General features: G+C 61.2%; 1 protein-coding gene across 3 annotated transcripts in view; it reads left to right on the top strand.

Moving 5' to 3' along the window:
- Positions 1-15,356, top strand: part of MROH1 (maestro heat like repeat family member 1) — a 71,340-nt gene that overhangs the window by 10,075 nt on the left and 45,909 nt on the right. Inside the window, exons 7-15 of one of the 3 annotated variants that reach the window (XM_080340615.1) lie at positions 2,545-2,696; positions 4,363-4,503; positions 5,213-5,305; positions 6,338-6,416; positions 9,059-9,172; positions 9,599-9,672; positions 10,926-11,045; positions 13,300-13,410; positions 15,186-15,330. In XM_080340615.1, the coding sequence (XP_080196741.1) occupies positions 2,545-2,696; positions 4,363-4,503; positions 5,213-5,305; positions 6,338-6,416; positions 9,059-9,172; positions 9,599-9,672; positions 10,926-11,045; positions 13,300-13,410; positions 15,186-15,330 (1,029 nt within the window). The remainder of the gene's footprint in view (positions 1-2,544; positions 2,697-4,362; positions 4,504-5,212; positions 5,306-6,337; positions 6,417-9,058; positions 9,173-9,598; positions 9,673-10,925; positions 11,046-13,299; positions 13,411-15,185; positions 15,331-15,356) is intronic. The other 2 variants (XM_080340613.1, XM_080340614.1) reach the window with 2 other exon arrangements.

Below are 15,356 nucleotides of genomic sequence, written 5' to 3' on the forward strand. Positions count from 1 at the left end.
GCAGTCACACATCTATAGATGGGAGATCCACTCTGGGTGATCACAGATGCAGTCACACATCTATAGATGGGTGATCTGCTGCTGTGGGTGATCACAGATGCAGTTATGCATCTATAGACGGGAGATCCACTGCTCTGGGTGATCACGGATGCAGTTCCACGTCTGTAGACAGGAGATCCACTCTGGCTGCTGGAGGAGGAGGAGGAGGAAGCATGTGATGTGATTCTCTGGCTGTGGGACAAGGTCAGCGGGTGACTCAGCACCTGGGACCGGCCCGGGCTGAAAATAAACCCCAGCGGAGGCTTTGGGAGTGTGTGCGGTGCCACGGGGCGGGCAGGGCCGGGGACCTTCCTCCTCACCCTCCTCCCCTGGGTGCGATACCGTGGGTGCATGGGGCTTGTGCTCAGCGTGGGGACCCGGAGTGTCCTCGGGTCATCCCACGTCCTCAGGGGCTGTGGGGCCGCTTGGTCCCGTCACGGTGGGGGATCATTGAGTCATTTCATTGGAAAAGCCCCTCAAGATCGAGTCCAACCACAACCCACCCCGGCACTGCCCCATGTCCTGAGAACCTCGTGTCCGTCTGTCCAGCCCTCCAGGGCTGGTGACTCCAGCACTGCCCTGGGCAGCCTGTTCAATGCCCCACAGCCCTTTGGGGAAGAAATTGTTCCCACATCCAAGCTCACCCTCCCCTGGGCAACTTGAGGCCGTTTCCTCTGCTCCTGGCGCTTGTTCCTGGGGAGCAGAGCCCGACCCCCCTGGCTCCAAGCTCCTTTCGGGCAGTTCAGAGCTCAGAAGGTCTCCCCTCAGCTCCTGTTCTCCAGCTGAACCCCCAGGTCCCTCAGTCTCCATCACACAACGTGGCACAACGTGGGTTTTGCAAGCCCGAGGTTGCTTCCTCGTTAAGAAACGGCTAACGAAGGGTGCGGAAGCTGCAAGAGCCTCGATGTGTGTTAAGATAAGGAAGGGAGCACCCAGGGCGAGGAGGTGATGGGGATGAATGGAGCTGAGGGACGGACAGACGGCTGTGCATGGGGTGGATGGGGCAACCAGGTCGGGTTTGCGGTGCCTTGGGGACCCCCATAAAGCCTCAGGGAGCTACATAAAGCCTTGGGCACCCCACAGAGCCTCAGGGACCTCCATAAAGTGTCAAGGTCCTCCATAAACCCTCGGGGACCCCAATGAAGCCTCAGGGACCCCCATAAAATCTTGGGGACCTCCATAAACCCTTGGGGACCCCCATAAAGATTTGGGGACACCCATAAAGTCTCAGAGACCCCCATAAAATCTTGGGGACCTCCATAAAGCCTTGGGCACCTCCTAATGTGTCAGGGATCCCCACAAAGCCTTGGCACCCCATGAAGCCTCAGGGACCCCCGTAGAGCATCAGTGACCACCATAAACCCTTGGGGATCCCTATAAAGCCTTGTGGAGCCCCATGAAGCCTTGGGGACTCCCCCAAAGTCTTAGGGACCCCCGTGAAGCCTTGGAGACCCCCATAAAGTCTTGAGGACCTCCATAAAGCCTTGGGCACCTCTTAATGCGTCAGGGACCCCCACAAAGCCTTGGGGACCCCCATGAAACCTCAGGGACCTCCATAAAGCCTTAGGGACCCCCATGAAGCCTCGGGAACTCCCATAAAGCATCAGTGACCACCATAAAGCCTTGGGCAGCCCACAAAGCCTCGGGGACCCCCATAAATTCTTGGAGACTCCTATAAAGCCTTGGGCACCTCCTAATGTGTCGGAGACTCTCACAAAGCCTTGGGCACCCCATAAAGCCTTGGGGAATCCCCTAAAGCCTCAGGGACCCCCATAAAGCCTTGGACACCCCACAAAGCCTCAGGGACCTCCACAAAGCCTTGGGGACCCCCATAAAGTCTCAGGGACCCCCATAAAGCCTTGGGGACCCCCATGAAGCCTTGGGCACCCCACAAAGCCTCAGGGACCTCCACAAAGCCTTGGGGACCCCCATAAAGTCTCAGGGACCCCCATAAAGCCTTGGGGACTCCCCTAAAGCCTCAGGGACCCCCATAAACCTTGGGCACCCCGCAAAGCCTCAGGGATCCCCATAAAGTGTAAGGGACCCCCATAAAGCCTTGGGGACCCCCATGAAGCCTTGGGCACCCCACAAAGCCTCAGGGACCCCTATAAAGTGTAAGGGACCCCATAAAGCCTTGGGGACCCCCATGAAGCCTTGGGCACCCCACAAAGCCTCAGGGACCTCCACAAAGCTTTGGGTACCCCATAAAGCCTCGGGGACCTCCACAAAGCCTTGGGGACCCCCATGAAGCCTCAGGGAGCCCCATAAAGGCTTGAGGACTCCCCTAAAGCCTCAGGGACCTCCACAAAGCCTTGGGGACCCCTGCAAAGCCTCAGAGACCCCCATAAAGTGTAAGGGACCCCCATGAAGCCTCAGGGCCCCCCATGTGCAGTCCCTCCAGCCGCTGCCCAGCAAACCAGCGCGTCAATCGTGCACGTCCTGGGGGGTGTGAACCAAACAGCGCCTTGTCTGGGTGTCAAACGCCCCGTACCGCGTGTCTCGCAGCCCTGCAGCACTTCAGCGAGAGCATCCAGGAGTACCTGGCCAACCTGGACAAGGCGCCGGACCCCACGGTCAGGAAGGACACGTTCTCCAACGAGCTCTTCAGCGCCTACGAGGTGCTCTTCAGCGGCTGGCTGCAGCACCGCGAAGCCAAGGTGGGCATGGGGGGCACAGCGGGACCCCCGGCGCGGGCTTGGGGGGTTCACATTGGCCTTGCAGCGTCTCACCTGTGTGCCCTTTGTAAGGATGTGCCCCCCAGAAGAGCCACCGCGGCGCTGCTTTAGGGCTGAATGCTGTGCCCTTGTCCCTGCGTTGCCACTGTCCCCATGTGCCACGCACACAGGACGTGTCACTCGGTGCTGGACATCGGAGCTGGGGGCTGTGCGGCCCTTTGGGGACAGTTTGGGCAGTGCCACAGGCGGGAGGTGACCAGCGTGGCTCCGGCCCCGCTGTGGCACATTGAGGTGTCCCCATTCCAGGCGGATGCTGGAGGCTCCTGGAGCCTCATTTGGGTTGGAAAAGCCCTTTCAGATCATTGAGACCAACACTGACACTCAATATCCACCGGCCAGGATGGTGCTTGATCTCAACAGAAAACGGTGCCTTCTGTCCGGAAAGCTTTAGTGACATTCCACACAGATTTGGTGCCACCACATCCCCTAGTGTGACATTTTAGAGCCTCTGTTACGCCAGATATTTAAACAGCTTTTAACTTTGTGATGCTGAGAACATTTAGAAGCCGCTATATTCATGAATATGAACTTCAGCGTAGGTGAAACTACATTTATCCACGTTCAAGTTGGAAGTAAAGAAATTACCCTGTTTTCCTGAAAATAAAACCTACCCCAAAAATAAGCCCTAGCCTGATTTTGCAGGATTTTGGGGGATGCTCGAAATATAAGCCCTACTCCAAATATAAGCCCTAGTTACACCTCATTAAAAAGTCAATTTAAACAGCATCCAGGCAGCTGCACATGTTAAAAAGGAATATGTTTTGGAGCAAAAATTAATATAAGACCCTGTCTTATTTTTGGGGAAATGGCAGTGAAAGAAAGAGACTAACAGGGACTTTATGCCAACAGCACGATAACAGGGCTTAAGCCGGGCTTATTTTTTGTAGTGCTCTGCTGTTAGGATGAATAGAGCACAGAGGAAAAGAAGCTGTGGCAGTGGCTTCACGCTCGGGGTGCGGAGGGAGCTCGGGGTTCATAAAGGGGGTTCGCCTTAAATCCCCCCTGGTTTCATTTGCTAAGAGAGATTGAAAAAGCAGCCCCAGGATTGTGCGTGAGCCAACCCCACAACGTCAATGGTCTTCAAAGGAGAGGATCAAGGTGTTGTACTAAAACCTGAGCGTGTTCCACAGTGTTCTGGTGTTGTGTACCATTCTACAACACCGGTTTAAGCTCTTAGGCTTCCACTTCTGTGAGTTAAAACCGAGCTTTGTTAAAGATGAAGATTTCTCACTGTTCCAACTCAAAGTAGTTTAGGAGCTTTTTCTTGCTGAGCTTAAACTGTATCACAGAGTTAACGTTAAAACCAACTGGAGCAGCTGTGAGGTGCTGCTGCTTGCAACTCTTGGGTTTAGGCGCTGTTCCTATCAGGAATTAGAGACTGGCTGGGCAGGGCTTTGGACCAGCAGAGTGACCGAAAGGGGGAGAGATGCAGCACCCCTGTTAGACACAAACCTACACTTAAAAACCCAAACTAAATACCCCAATACAACCAAAATGCAGAATAATGATAGTTTATAGAAAAGCAAGCGTGCGGAAGCGTGGGGACGAGCGGGGCAGCCTGTCCCACGCTGCCACCCGTGTCCCGCAGCTGCGACTGGCTGTGGTGGAGGCGCTGGGGCCCGTGAGCCACCTGCTGCCCGCGGACAGGCTGGAGGAGCAGCTCCCCAAGCTCATCCCCGGCATCCTCGCCCTCTACAAGAAGCACACGGAGGCGTTTTACATCTCCAAGGTGAGCGCGGGGACAGGGGGACGAGCGATGGGACGAGGGGAAACGGCCTCAAGTTGCGCCAGGGGAGGGTGAGGTTGGATGTGGGAACAATTTCTTCCCCAAAGGGCTGTGGGGCATTGAACAGGCTGCCCAGGGCAGTGCTGGAGTCACCAGCCCTGGAGGGCTGGACAGACGGACACGAGGTTCTCAGGACATGGGGCAGTGCTGGGGATCGGGGAACACTTGGACTTGGTCCCCTTGTCCCTTGTGGGGGGATTTTCCACCCAAAAAGATTCTGTGATTCTATGATTAAAAGGAGCCAGTGAGAAAGATGGGGACAGACTGTTCAGCAGGGCCTGTTGGGACAGGACAAGGGGTGATGGGTTAAACTAAAGGAGGGAGATTCAGGCTGGATATAAAGATTAATTTGTCACGCTGGGGGTGGTGAGAGCCTGGCCCAGGTTCCCAGAGCGGTGGTGTCTGAACCATCCCTGAGTCACCCCAGGCCAGGCTGGACGGGCTCTGAGCACCCTGAGCTGTGAGATGTCCCTGCTCATGGCAGGGGGGGCACTGGGGGGGCTCTGATGTCCCTCCAAGCCAAACCACCCGTGGTTCTGTGATAAGGTGGGTTATGCTGCTCTGTGTTGGGTGCACGATCCCCGGGGCTCCTCCTCCTCGGTCCCGCTCCCCGAGCGCTCTGCGGCGCTAACCACAACCTCTCCCCGCGCAGAGCCTCTGCCAGATCCTGGAAGCTTCTGTCAACATCGGCAGCCGCAGCCTGGACGTGCAGCTGGACCCTCTGCTGGGCACCCTGCACCCCCAGGTAGGAGCGGCCGCTCGGGAGGGCGCTGGGGGGAACACGGCGTTTTGGGGGAGGCTGCGCCCCGGCCGTGTCCCCCCGCACCTCTTGGCTCCCCGGTGGTGCCGCCAGATCCCGGGATCCCACCTCTGATAGTTGAAGGAATCACAATCCTGGTTGAGTCGTCTGAAGCGAGAGCGGCTCTGGCTGCACCGTTGTCCGTCCCTGGAGGTTTTTAAAGTGAGGTTGGACACGGCACTTAGTGCCATGATCTAGTAAACAGACTAGAGTTGGACCAAGGGATGGACTCGATGATCTCTGAGGTCTTTTCCAACCCAGTCCATTCTGTGATTCTGTGATACCAAACCCCTCCGGGTCAATGGACCTTGTAAGGGATTTGCTCTTTGGGAATAAGGGAGGCACCGAGTGGGCAGGGACCGTGCGGGAGCCCTTCTTGCGCTGCCGGCGCCAAAATCGCCTCACCCAGCTCTCACAATCACGCTTGCAAGTCTGACCGCTCTTGAACTGACTTTGGCCTCGGAAGCGTCAGCAGAGAGGGGCTGTCATTTCAAATACGGCTTTACCAAAGCGACGCGCAACAACCCACCGCAATAACGGTGCCGTTTGTGGGAGCTGCTGCCTGGCGATGGGTTTCGGTTGGTAAAAGCTGCTGGTGGCTGCAAAGGGACAGCTCAGGGACAACTCGGGGGCTGCGGGATGTGTGTGGTCCCACCTGGCAACCCTGGCGCGGTCACAGACTGTAGCGTCTTTGTGACAGCCTCGAACAGGCAGATGCACGTTGTCCTTGCTGCGGCATTAGTGTAAATAGAATTAAGAGCCTCAGTTATTGGAATAGCAGCTAGCAGGGCTGACTCATTTGGTTCCAGAGGAGACGACCCGGGCTGGGTGGTGGGGCAGGTTTGGAAAAGGCGGGTCCTGCAGACACCCCCCTGTATGGACACCCCCTGTATGGACACCCCCCGTGCGGACAGCCCGTCTCGCTCCCGCCAGCGCCCGTGCCGGTGTCACCCCTCACCGCGGCTCTTCCTCCAACAGATCTGTGCTCCCGCAGACCCGGCGGTTCCCCTGACGGTTAAAAACCACACGGAGGTTCTCCGGTGCTTCACGGTTCTGGGTAAGGGACGTGGTGGCCGGGCTGTCCTGATGCTGGTGGCTCTGGGAGGGGTCACCGGGGCTGGTGTCTGTCCCCATGTTTTGTGGTCCCCAAGGAGTTCAGCCTGGTGACCGGGGGGGTTTGTGCCCCCTGGGCTCGGGGATGTCCTGGGCATCTCTGGCTCATGTGAGGAGATGCAGGAGGGGAGGACAGTGGTTTCTGTCCAGCTCTGGCCCATGTGGCACTGGGCTTGGCGGCGGACTCAGTGTAGGGAAAGGGAGCTGGGGGTCCTGGGGACAGCAGGGTGACCATGAGCCAGCACTGGGCCCTTGTGGCCAGGAAGCCAATGGGACCTGGGGTGGGTTAGAAGGGAGTGGTCAGTGGGTCAGAGAGGTTCTCCTGCCCCTCTGCTCTGCCCTGGGGAGACCACACCTGGAATCTTGTGTCCAGCTGTGGCCCCTCAGTTCCAGCAGGACAGGGAACTGCTGCAGAGAGTCCAGCGCAGCCACCAAGATGCTGCAGGGAGTGGAGCATCTCCCGTGTGAGGAAAGGCTGAGGGAGCTGGGGCTCTGGAGCTGGACAAGAGGACACTGAGGGGGGACTCATTCCTGGGGATCAAGATGGCAAGGGGCAGTGTCAGGAGGATGGAGCCAGGCTCTGCTGGTGACAACCAGGGACAGGACAAGGGGCAATGGGTGCAAACTGCAACACAGGAGGTTCCACTGGAAGAGGAGAAGCAACTTGTTGGGGTGAGGGTGTCAGAGCCTGGCCCAGGCTGCCCAGGGGGTTGTGGAGTCTCCTTCTCTGCAGACATTCCAACCGCCTGGACACCTTCCTGTGTCACCTCAGCTGGGTGTTCCTGCTCCATGAGGGGGTTGCACTGGATGAGCTTTGAGGACCCTTCACCCCTGACACTCTGGGGTGCTGTGACCGGGTGTCCCCGGTGGCTGTGTTTGGGGCAGCATCTCCTCGGGGCAGCGCCTGGTCCAGCCCCACTCCCCGGTGCTCAGCGCTGCCTCGGGCCCATCATCCCCATCCAGGGCTGTCCCAAAGGCACCCAGCTCCCTTCCAAACTTCTGTCGGAGCCTTTGGAGCCATCCCAGCCCCTTGAGGCCTGTCCAGAGGGCAGTTCTGCCGCACACCATGCCCGTGACTGAAGTTCGGCTTTGGGGCCCCCTGCTCCTCATTGCTGTGTCTCTTGTACAGCCGACGCGGTGGCTGTTGTGTCCCCCGTCCTGGCTGTTGTCACCAAGCGGCGGTGGCACGGACGGGCAGGAGGAGCAGGGGGTGCTGAGCCGCGCTGAGTCACGGCGGGTGACGTCCCTGGCTTGCAGGATTCCTGAGCAGTCCCCGCGCCCCGGCACAGCCCGTCCCTCCCCGACCCGCCTCCGCAGCGCCCGCGAGCGCTGCCCCGTGCCAGCGTCCCAGCCGTCGCGGTGCTGCGACAGACGGGCACGCTGGCTGCAGGGGGAATTGCAGCTCTGCAGAGAAGCGCAGGGAGCTGGAGGCAGCGGGGAGGAGCTCCGGGCTGGATGTGAGCAGCAGGACGGGCCGGTTCGCCCCGTGACACGGGAACTGGTGGTGTCCCCAGCAGCTGGCAGCGTCCCCGGGGAGCTGGTGGTGTCCCCAGTAGTTGGTAACATCCCCAGGGCGCTGGTGCTGTCACCAATAGTTGTCAGCATCCTCAGGGATCTGGTGGTGTCCCCAGGGAGCTGGCAGTGTCCCCAACAGCTGGAGGTGTCCCCAGTAGTTGGCAGCATCCCCAGGGAGCTACTGGTGATGTCCCCAGGGATCCGGTGGTGTCCCCAGGGAGCCGGCAGTGTCCCCAACAGCTGGTGGTGTCCCCAGGGATCCGGTGGTGTCTCCAAGGGAGCTGGTGGTGTCCCCAATAGTTGGCAGCATCCCCAGGGAGCTACTGGTGACATCCCCAGGGAGCTACTGGTGGTGTCCCCAGGGATCCGGTGGTGTCCCCAGCAGCTGGTGGCATCCCCAGGGATCCAGTGGTGTCCCCAGGGAGCTGGTGGTGTCCCCAATAGTTGGCAGCATCCCCAGGGATCCGATGGTGTCCTCAGGGAGCTGATGGTGTCCCCAATAGTTGGCAGCATCCCCAGGGAGCTGGTGGTGTCCCCAGGGAGCTGGTGGTGTCCCCAGGGAGCCAGCAGTGTCCCCAGCAGCTGGTGGTGTCCCCAGGGAGCTACTGGTGTCCCCAGCAGCTGGTGGCATCCCCAGGGATCCGGTGGTGTCCCCAGGGAGCTGGTGGTGTCTCCAATAGTTGGCAGCCTCCCCAGGGAGCTGGCGGTGTCCCCAGCAGCTGGTGTTGTCTCCAGGGATCCGGCAGCATCCCCAACAGCTGGTGGTGTCCCCAGGGATCCGGTGGTGTCCCCAGGGATCCGGCAGTGTCCCCAACAGCTGGCGGTGCCCCCAGGGATCCAGTGACGTCCCCAGGGATCCGGCAGTGTCCCCAACAGCTGGCAGTGTCCCCAACAGCTGGCGGTGTCCCCAGGGAGCTGCCAAGCCAGGAGAGCAGGCACGGGGTTTGCCGCACAGGGAAAGGCTCTGCTCGCCCGTGGGGACGTGCAGGCGGGATGCTCTGTTTGGGGACGCTCGCAGCCCAGATCTATGTGGCGCCTGGGGACACGGTGTCCGTGGCTCTGTCCCCGCAGCCTGCTCCTTCCCGGACCGCGTGCTGGCCTTCCTGCTCCCCAAGCTGGAGAGCAGCGGCGAGAGGACGCGCGTGGGGACGCTGCTCATCATGCGGCAGATCATCAACAGCGCCCGTGAGTACCGGGGGGCTGCGGGAGGCACTTCTCCTTCCCACAGTGGGGTCTGGGGGGAGGAGACCAGCCCACCCGTGGCCGCAGGGTCTGGGGAGGCAGAAGCCAGCCTGGTGACCTCGCCAGCTGGGGAGGGGACAAGGGACAAGGGCTGTTTGGGATGGACAGCATGAGAGCGTCACTGAGCTTCGCCTCAAGTTGCCCAGGGGAGGTTGAGGTTGGATGTGGGAACAATTTCTTCCCCAAAGGGCTGTGGGGCATTGAACAGGCTGCCCAGGGCAGTGCTGGAGTCACCAGCCCTGGAGGGCTGGACAGACGGACACGAGGTTCTCAGGACAGGGGGTAGCGCTAGAGCTGCGTTAGGTCGTGGTTGGACTCCATCCTGAGGGTCTTTTCCAACTGCAATGATTCTCCAATTCTCTTTTCCAGCCTCACAAATGGAGATTAAAAAGCCCTTTATTCTTTCATCGATGAGACTCCCTCTGCAAGACACCAACAATAAGGTGAGCTGAGCCACGCTGCTGCGCTGCCACGGGGCACTCCGGGGTGCGGGCTCGTTTCTGTGCGTGTCCCCACCTCTGCCACCTCCTCCTCTTGTCGTCCCCCTCCCGCTTGGGGTTCTGCCCAGGAGACCCCTCCCTGTAACGGGGGAGCACACGGGGGCTCGTGTTCCATCTGTGCCCCGTACGAAGGGCCCATCCGAGCACGGGCAGCACCGCCTGGTGCTGAGCTTCGCTGCTGGGGAGCGCGCGGTGTGATGGAAACACGACCGTGCCGGGAGCACCGGCTGCTGGTGGCTCAGCGCGTGTGGTCACAGGATGCGTCCCGCTTGCAACACCCAGCTCTGCTTTGCCAGATGTGACCACGGGCACTGTGGCCGTGGGCTCCTGTCCGTCCCCCCACCAGCCCCACGGCCCCAGGCAGGGACCCCGCTGTCCTGTGTGTCCCTGTGACAGCCCCACAGCCCCGGGCAGGGACCCCGCTGTCCTGTGTGTCCCTGTGACAGCCCCACAGCCCCGGGCAGGGACCCCGCTGTCCTGTGTGTCCCTGTGACAGCCCCACAGCCCCGGGCAGGGACCCCGCTGTCCTGTGTGTCCCTGTGACAGCCCCGGGCAGGGTCCCCGCTGTCCTGTGTGTCCCTGTGACAGCCCCACAGCCCCGGGCAGGGACCCCGCTGTCCTGTGTGTCCCTGTGACACCCCACAGCCCCGGGCAGGGTCCCCGCTGTCCTGTGTGTCCCTGTGACAGCCCCACAGCCCCGGGCAGGGTCCCCGCTGTCCTGTGTGTCTCTGTGACACCCCACAGCCCCGGGCAGGGTCCCCGCTGTCCTGTGTGTCCCTGTGACAGCCCCACAGCCCCGGGCAGGGTCCCCGCTGTCCTGTGTGTCCCTGTGACACCCCACAGCCCCGGGCAGGGTCCCCGCTGTCCTGTGTGTCCCTGTGACACCCCACAGCCCCGGGCAGGGACCCCGCTGTCCTGTGTGTCCCTGTGACAGCCCCGGGCGGGGACCCCGCTGTCCTGTGTGTCCCCTGTGTGTCCTTGTTACAGCCCCACAGCCCCAGGCAGGGTCCCCGCTGTCCTGTGCATGTCCAGCTGCTGCTGGCAGAGCCCAAACCCGGCTGTGGGTTTGGGTAAAACCCAAACTACCATTCCCCATGAGGAGGAGGAGGAGGAGGAGGAGGCACTGAGGGGCAGCTGTAAGGAGGACCCTGCAGCGTCCCCGCGCTGACGCCGGTGCCACCGCTGTGCCCGTGCAGGTGAAGCGGGCGCTGGTGCAGGTGATCAGTGCCATGGCTCACCACGGCTACCTGGAGCAGCCCGGCGGCGAGGCCATGGTGGAGTTCCTGGTGCGGCAGTGCGCCCTGCCCTCCGAGCCGGTGAGCACGGCTGGGGAAACCCCGAGGGAAGGTACCTGGGGCGGGGAAACCCCAAAGGAAGGCTCTGCACATGGGGTGATCGATGGGCTGAGGCCAATGGGCTGGGGGTCACCAAGGCCACGTGCTGGGCCCTGCACTGGGGTCACAACAACCCCATGGACGCTGCAGCTGGGGAACAGCGGCTGGAGAAGAAAAGGAGCTGGGGGTGTTGGTGCCAGCGGCTGAACAGGAGCCAGCGGGTGCCCAGGTGGCCAAGAGGCCACAGGATCCCGGCTGGTCCCAGCACTGAGGTGGCCAGGGGACCAGCGCAGTGACCGTCCCTGTGCTGGGACCTGGGGGGCAAACCCGAACCCTGGGGGCAGCTCTGGGCCCCTCAGGCCAAGAAACCCTTGAGGTGCTGGAGCGAGTGCAGAGAAGGGAGCGGAGCTGGTGAGGGGCTGGAGCACAATGTGATGGAGACTGAGGGACCTGGGGGTTCAGCTGGAGAACAGGAGCTGAGGGGAGACCTTCTGATCTCTGAACTGCCTGAAAGGAGCTTGGAGCCAGGGGGGTCGGGCTCTGCTCCCCAGGAACAAGCGCCAGGAGCAGAGGAAACGGCCTCAAGTTGCCCAGGGGAGGTTGAGCTTGGATTTAGGGACAATTTCTTCCCCAAAGGGCTGTGGGGCATTGAACAGGCTGCCCAGGGCAGTGCTGGAGTCACCAGCCCTGGAGGGCTGGACAGACGGACATGAGGTTCTCAGGACAGGGTGCAGGGACAGGGTGGGTTATGGTTGGACTTGGTGACCTTGAGGGGCTTTTCCAACCAAAGTGATTCCATGATTCCAAACCTCAGGAGCGGGAGAGATGCTGCTGGGGCAGCTGTCCCTGTGTGTCCTGTGCCCAAAGGCCACTAGCCAGGACAGGGTGACCTCCACCCCCTGTGTAGCCGGGGTCAGGCTGTGTCCTCTCAGTGGGGGCAGCTCCTTACATGGGGGTCTGGCTGCCTCCAGCCCCACTTGTGCTGATGGGCTGCAGAGACATGGGCTCAACCCAGCCCACCCTTGTGTGCTCATCCCAGCCCGCCCTTGGGCGCTCAACCCAGCCTGCCCTTGGGCACAACCCAGCCCACCCTTGGGCTTGACTCAGCCCACCCTTGGGTGCTCAACCCAGCCCACACTTGGGTGCTCATCCCAGCCCACCCTTGGGCACAACCCAGCGCACCCTTGGGTGCTCAACCCAGCCCACCGTTGGGCACAACCCAGCCCACCCTTGGGTGCTCAACCCAGCCCACCCTTGGGCGCTCAACCCAGCCCACCCTTGGGCGCTCATCCCAGCCCACCCTTGGGCGCTCATCCCAGCCCACCCTTGGGCACTCAACCCAGCCCACCCTTGGGCACAACCCAGCCCACCCTTGGGCTTGACTCAGCCCACCCTTGGGCACTCAACCCAGCCCACCCTTGGGCTCGACTCAGCCCACCCTTGGGCTCGACTCAGCCCACCCTTGGGCGCTCAACCCAGCCCACACTTGAGTGCTCAACCCAGCCCACCCTTGGGCGCTCAACCCAGCCCACCCTTGGGCGCTCAACCCAGCCCACACTTGAGTGCTCAACCCAGCTCACCCTTGGGCGCTCAACTCAGCCCACCCTTGGGCGCTCAACCCAGCCCACCCTTGGGCACTCAACCCAGCCCACCCTTGGGCGCTCATCCCAGCCCACCCTTGGGTGCTCAACCCAGCCCACCCTTGGGCACTCAACCCAGCCCACCCTTGGGCGCTCATCCCAGCCCACCCTTGGGTGCTCAACCCAGCCCACACTTGAGTGCTCAACCCAGCCCACCCTTGGGCTCGACTCAGCCCACCCTTGGGTGCTCAACCCAGCCCACCCTTGGGCACAACCCAGCCCACCCTTGGGCGCTCAACCCAGCCCACCCTTGGGCGCTCAACCCAGCCCACCCTTGGGTGCTCAACCCAGCCCACCCTTGGGCACAACCCAGCCCACCCTTGGGCGCTCAACCCAGCCCACCCTTGGGTGCTCATCCCAGCCCACCTTTGGGTCATCCATGTCCCCTCAGAGAGGAGCCAGGCAATGGTTTGTGCTGCGGGGTCTCTGCAGCCCCTCCAAGCTCCATGGGTAGAGCTGGGGCACGAGCTGGCAATGGGCCACGAGGCAGGAGGTTTTGGGGTCTGTCCCCTCCTTTTGAGGTGCCCTTTGCCAGATGTGTCATCCCAGCGGCTTCGGCTTCATCTGCACTGACCTGCGCTTCCCCTCTCCTCCAGCAACCCAAAAAACAGCCCGCGGACGCTGATGACCTCACCAGTGACGGCGTCCGCAGCATCAGCGTCAATACGCTCTTTCTGCTCAGCACGACTGTGGACAGGATGAGCAACGTGAGTCTGCACCGTTGTCGCTGCCCTGAGAGCAGTGTAGGGAAAGGGACCTGGGGGTCCTGGGGACAGCAGGGTGACCATGAACCAGCACTGGGCCCTTGTGGCCAGGAAGCCAATGGGACCTGGGGTGGGTTAGAAGGGGGGGTCAGTAGGTCAGAGAGATTCTCCTGTTCCTCTGCTCTGCCCTTGAAAAAGGGTTTAGCTCAGATACCATCAGGATATACTCAGGGAACTTATATATAATATATATGTAATACATACAGCCATACAACCCTGAGACCACCCGATCTCATCCGATGTGGGAAGCTAAGCAGGGTCGGGCCCGGTCAGGACTTGGATGGGAGACCAGGTGGGAACAGCGGGTGCTGTGGGCTGAGCCAGCGCTGGGCCCTAGTGGCCAGGAAGCCAATGGGACCTGGGGTGGGTTAGAAGGGGGTGGTCAGTGGGTCAGAGAGGTTCTCCTGCCCCTTTGCTCTGCCCTGGGGAGACCACACCTGGAATCTTGTGTCCAGCTGTGGCCCCTCAGCTCCAGCAGGACAGGGAACTGCTGCAGAGAGTCCAGCGCAGCCACCAAGATGCTGCAGGGAGTGGAGCATCTCCCGTGTGAGGAAAGGCTGAGGGAGCTGGGGCTCTGGAGCTGGACAAGAGGACACTGAGGGGGGACTCATTGCTGGGGATCAAGATGGAAAGGGGCAGTGTCAGGAGGATGGAGCCAGGCTCTGCTGGTGACAACCAGGGACAGGACAAGGGGCAATGGGTGCAAACTGGAACACAGGAGGTTCTACTTAAATATGAGAAGCAACTTCTTAATGGTGAGGGTGTCAGAGCCTGGCCCAGGCTGCCCAGGGGGTTGTGGAGTCTCCTTCTGTGCAGACATTCCAACCCCCTGGACACCTTCCTGTGTCACCTCAGCTGGGTGTTCCTGCTCCGGGGGGCTGCACTGGATGAGCTTTGAGGGCCCTTCAACCCCTGACATTCTGGGATTCTGTGCTGGCCCCAGAGCCACCGTCCCTGTGCTGGGGTCCCACGCTGCCACGGGTTGTCACCGCTCCCAGCCCTGGATGGAGCTACTGTCACCATCCCCCTGCTTCCGCAAGCAGGGCACAGCTTTGGGTTGGAGGCTGTTGTCCCAAGGGCCTGTGTGTGCCCTCCCCGTGGGCATCTCCGAGGCTGGAGCAAGGTGGTGGTGCTGGAAATATCAGTGAAGACAGACATGGAGCTGTTGGAGCGGGACAGAGGAGGGACACGGGAATGGGCCGAGGGCTGAGCAGCTCTGGGGAGAAAGGCTGAGACAGCTGGGGGGTCAGCCTGGGCAGGAGAAGCTCCGGGGAGACCTTAGTGCTGTAATTAAAAGGGGCTGATGAGAAAGATGGGGATTGAGTTTGGAGCAGGGTCTGTTGTGACAGGACAAGGGGTGATGGTTTAAACTAAAGGAGGGAGATTCAGGCTGGATATAAGGAAGGGTGATGAGAGCCTGGCCCAGGTTCCCAGAGCGGTGGTGGCTGAACCATCCCTGAGACACCCCAGGCCAGGCTGGATGGGGCTCTGAGCACCCTGAGCTGTGAGATGTCCCTGCTATGGCAGGGGGGGCACTGGCTGATCTCTGATGTCCCTTCAACCCAAAGTGTTTGATGATTCCATGAAAGGGAACCCGCGGGGCTGCAGACGCTGAGCACAGTGGCCGCCTCTCCCCTCTGGTTAGGGGAACTCAGTGATTTTCCCCATCGTCAGAACGCATCTGAGCCATCATGCTACCATGTCCCCTGTCCCCGCAGGTCCTGTGGCCGTACCTGCTGGAGTTCGTCACCCCCATCGCCTTCACCAACGCCCTGACCCCGCTCTGCAAGAGCCTCCTGCATCTGGCCGTGAAGAAACAAGAGGAGGGAGACAGCGCGTCCCTCATCCGTTACGACCTGAACGGTCGGTGCCGGCGGCTGCGGGAGCTC

This window comes from Nesoenas mayeri (assembly GCF_963082525.1).
Source record: "Nesoenas mayeri genome assembly, chromosome: 2".
Lineage (NCBI taxonomy): Eukaryota > Metazoa > Chordata > Aves > Columbiformes > Columbidae > Nesoenas > Nesoenas mayeri.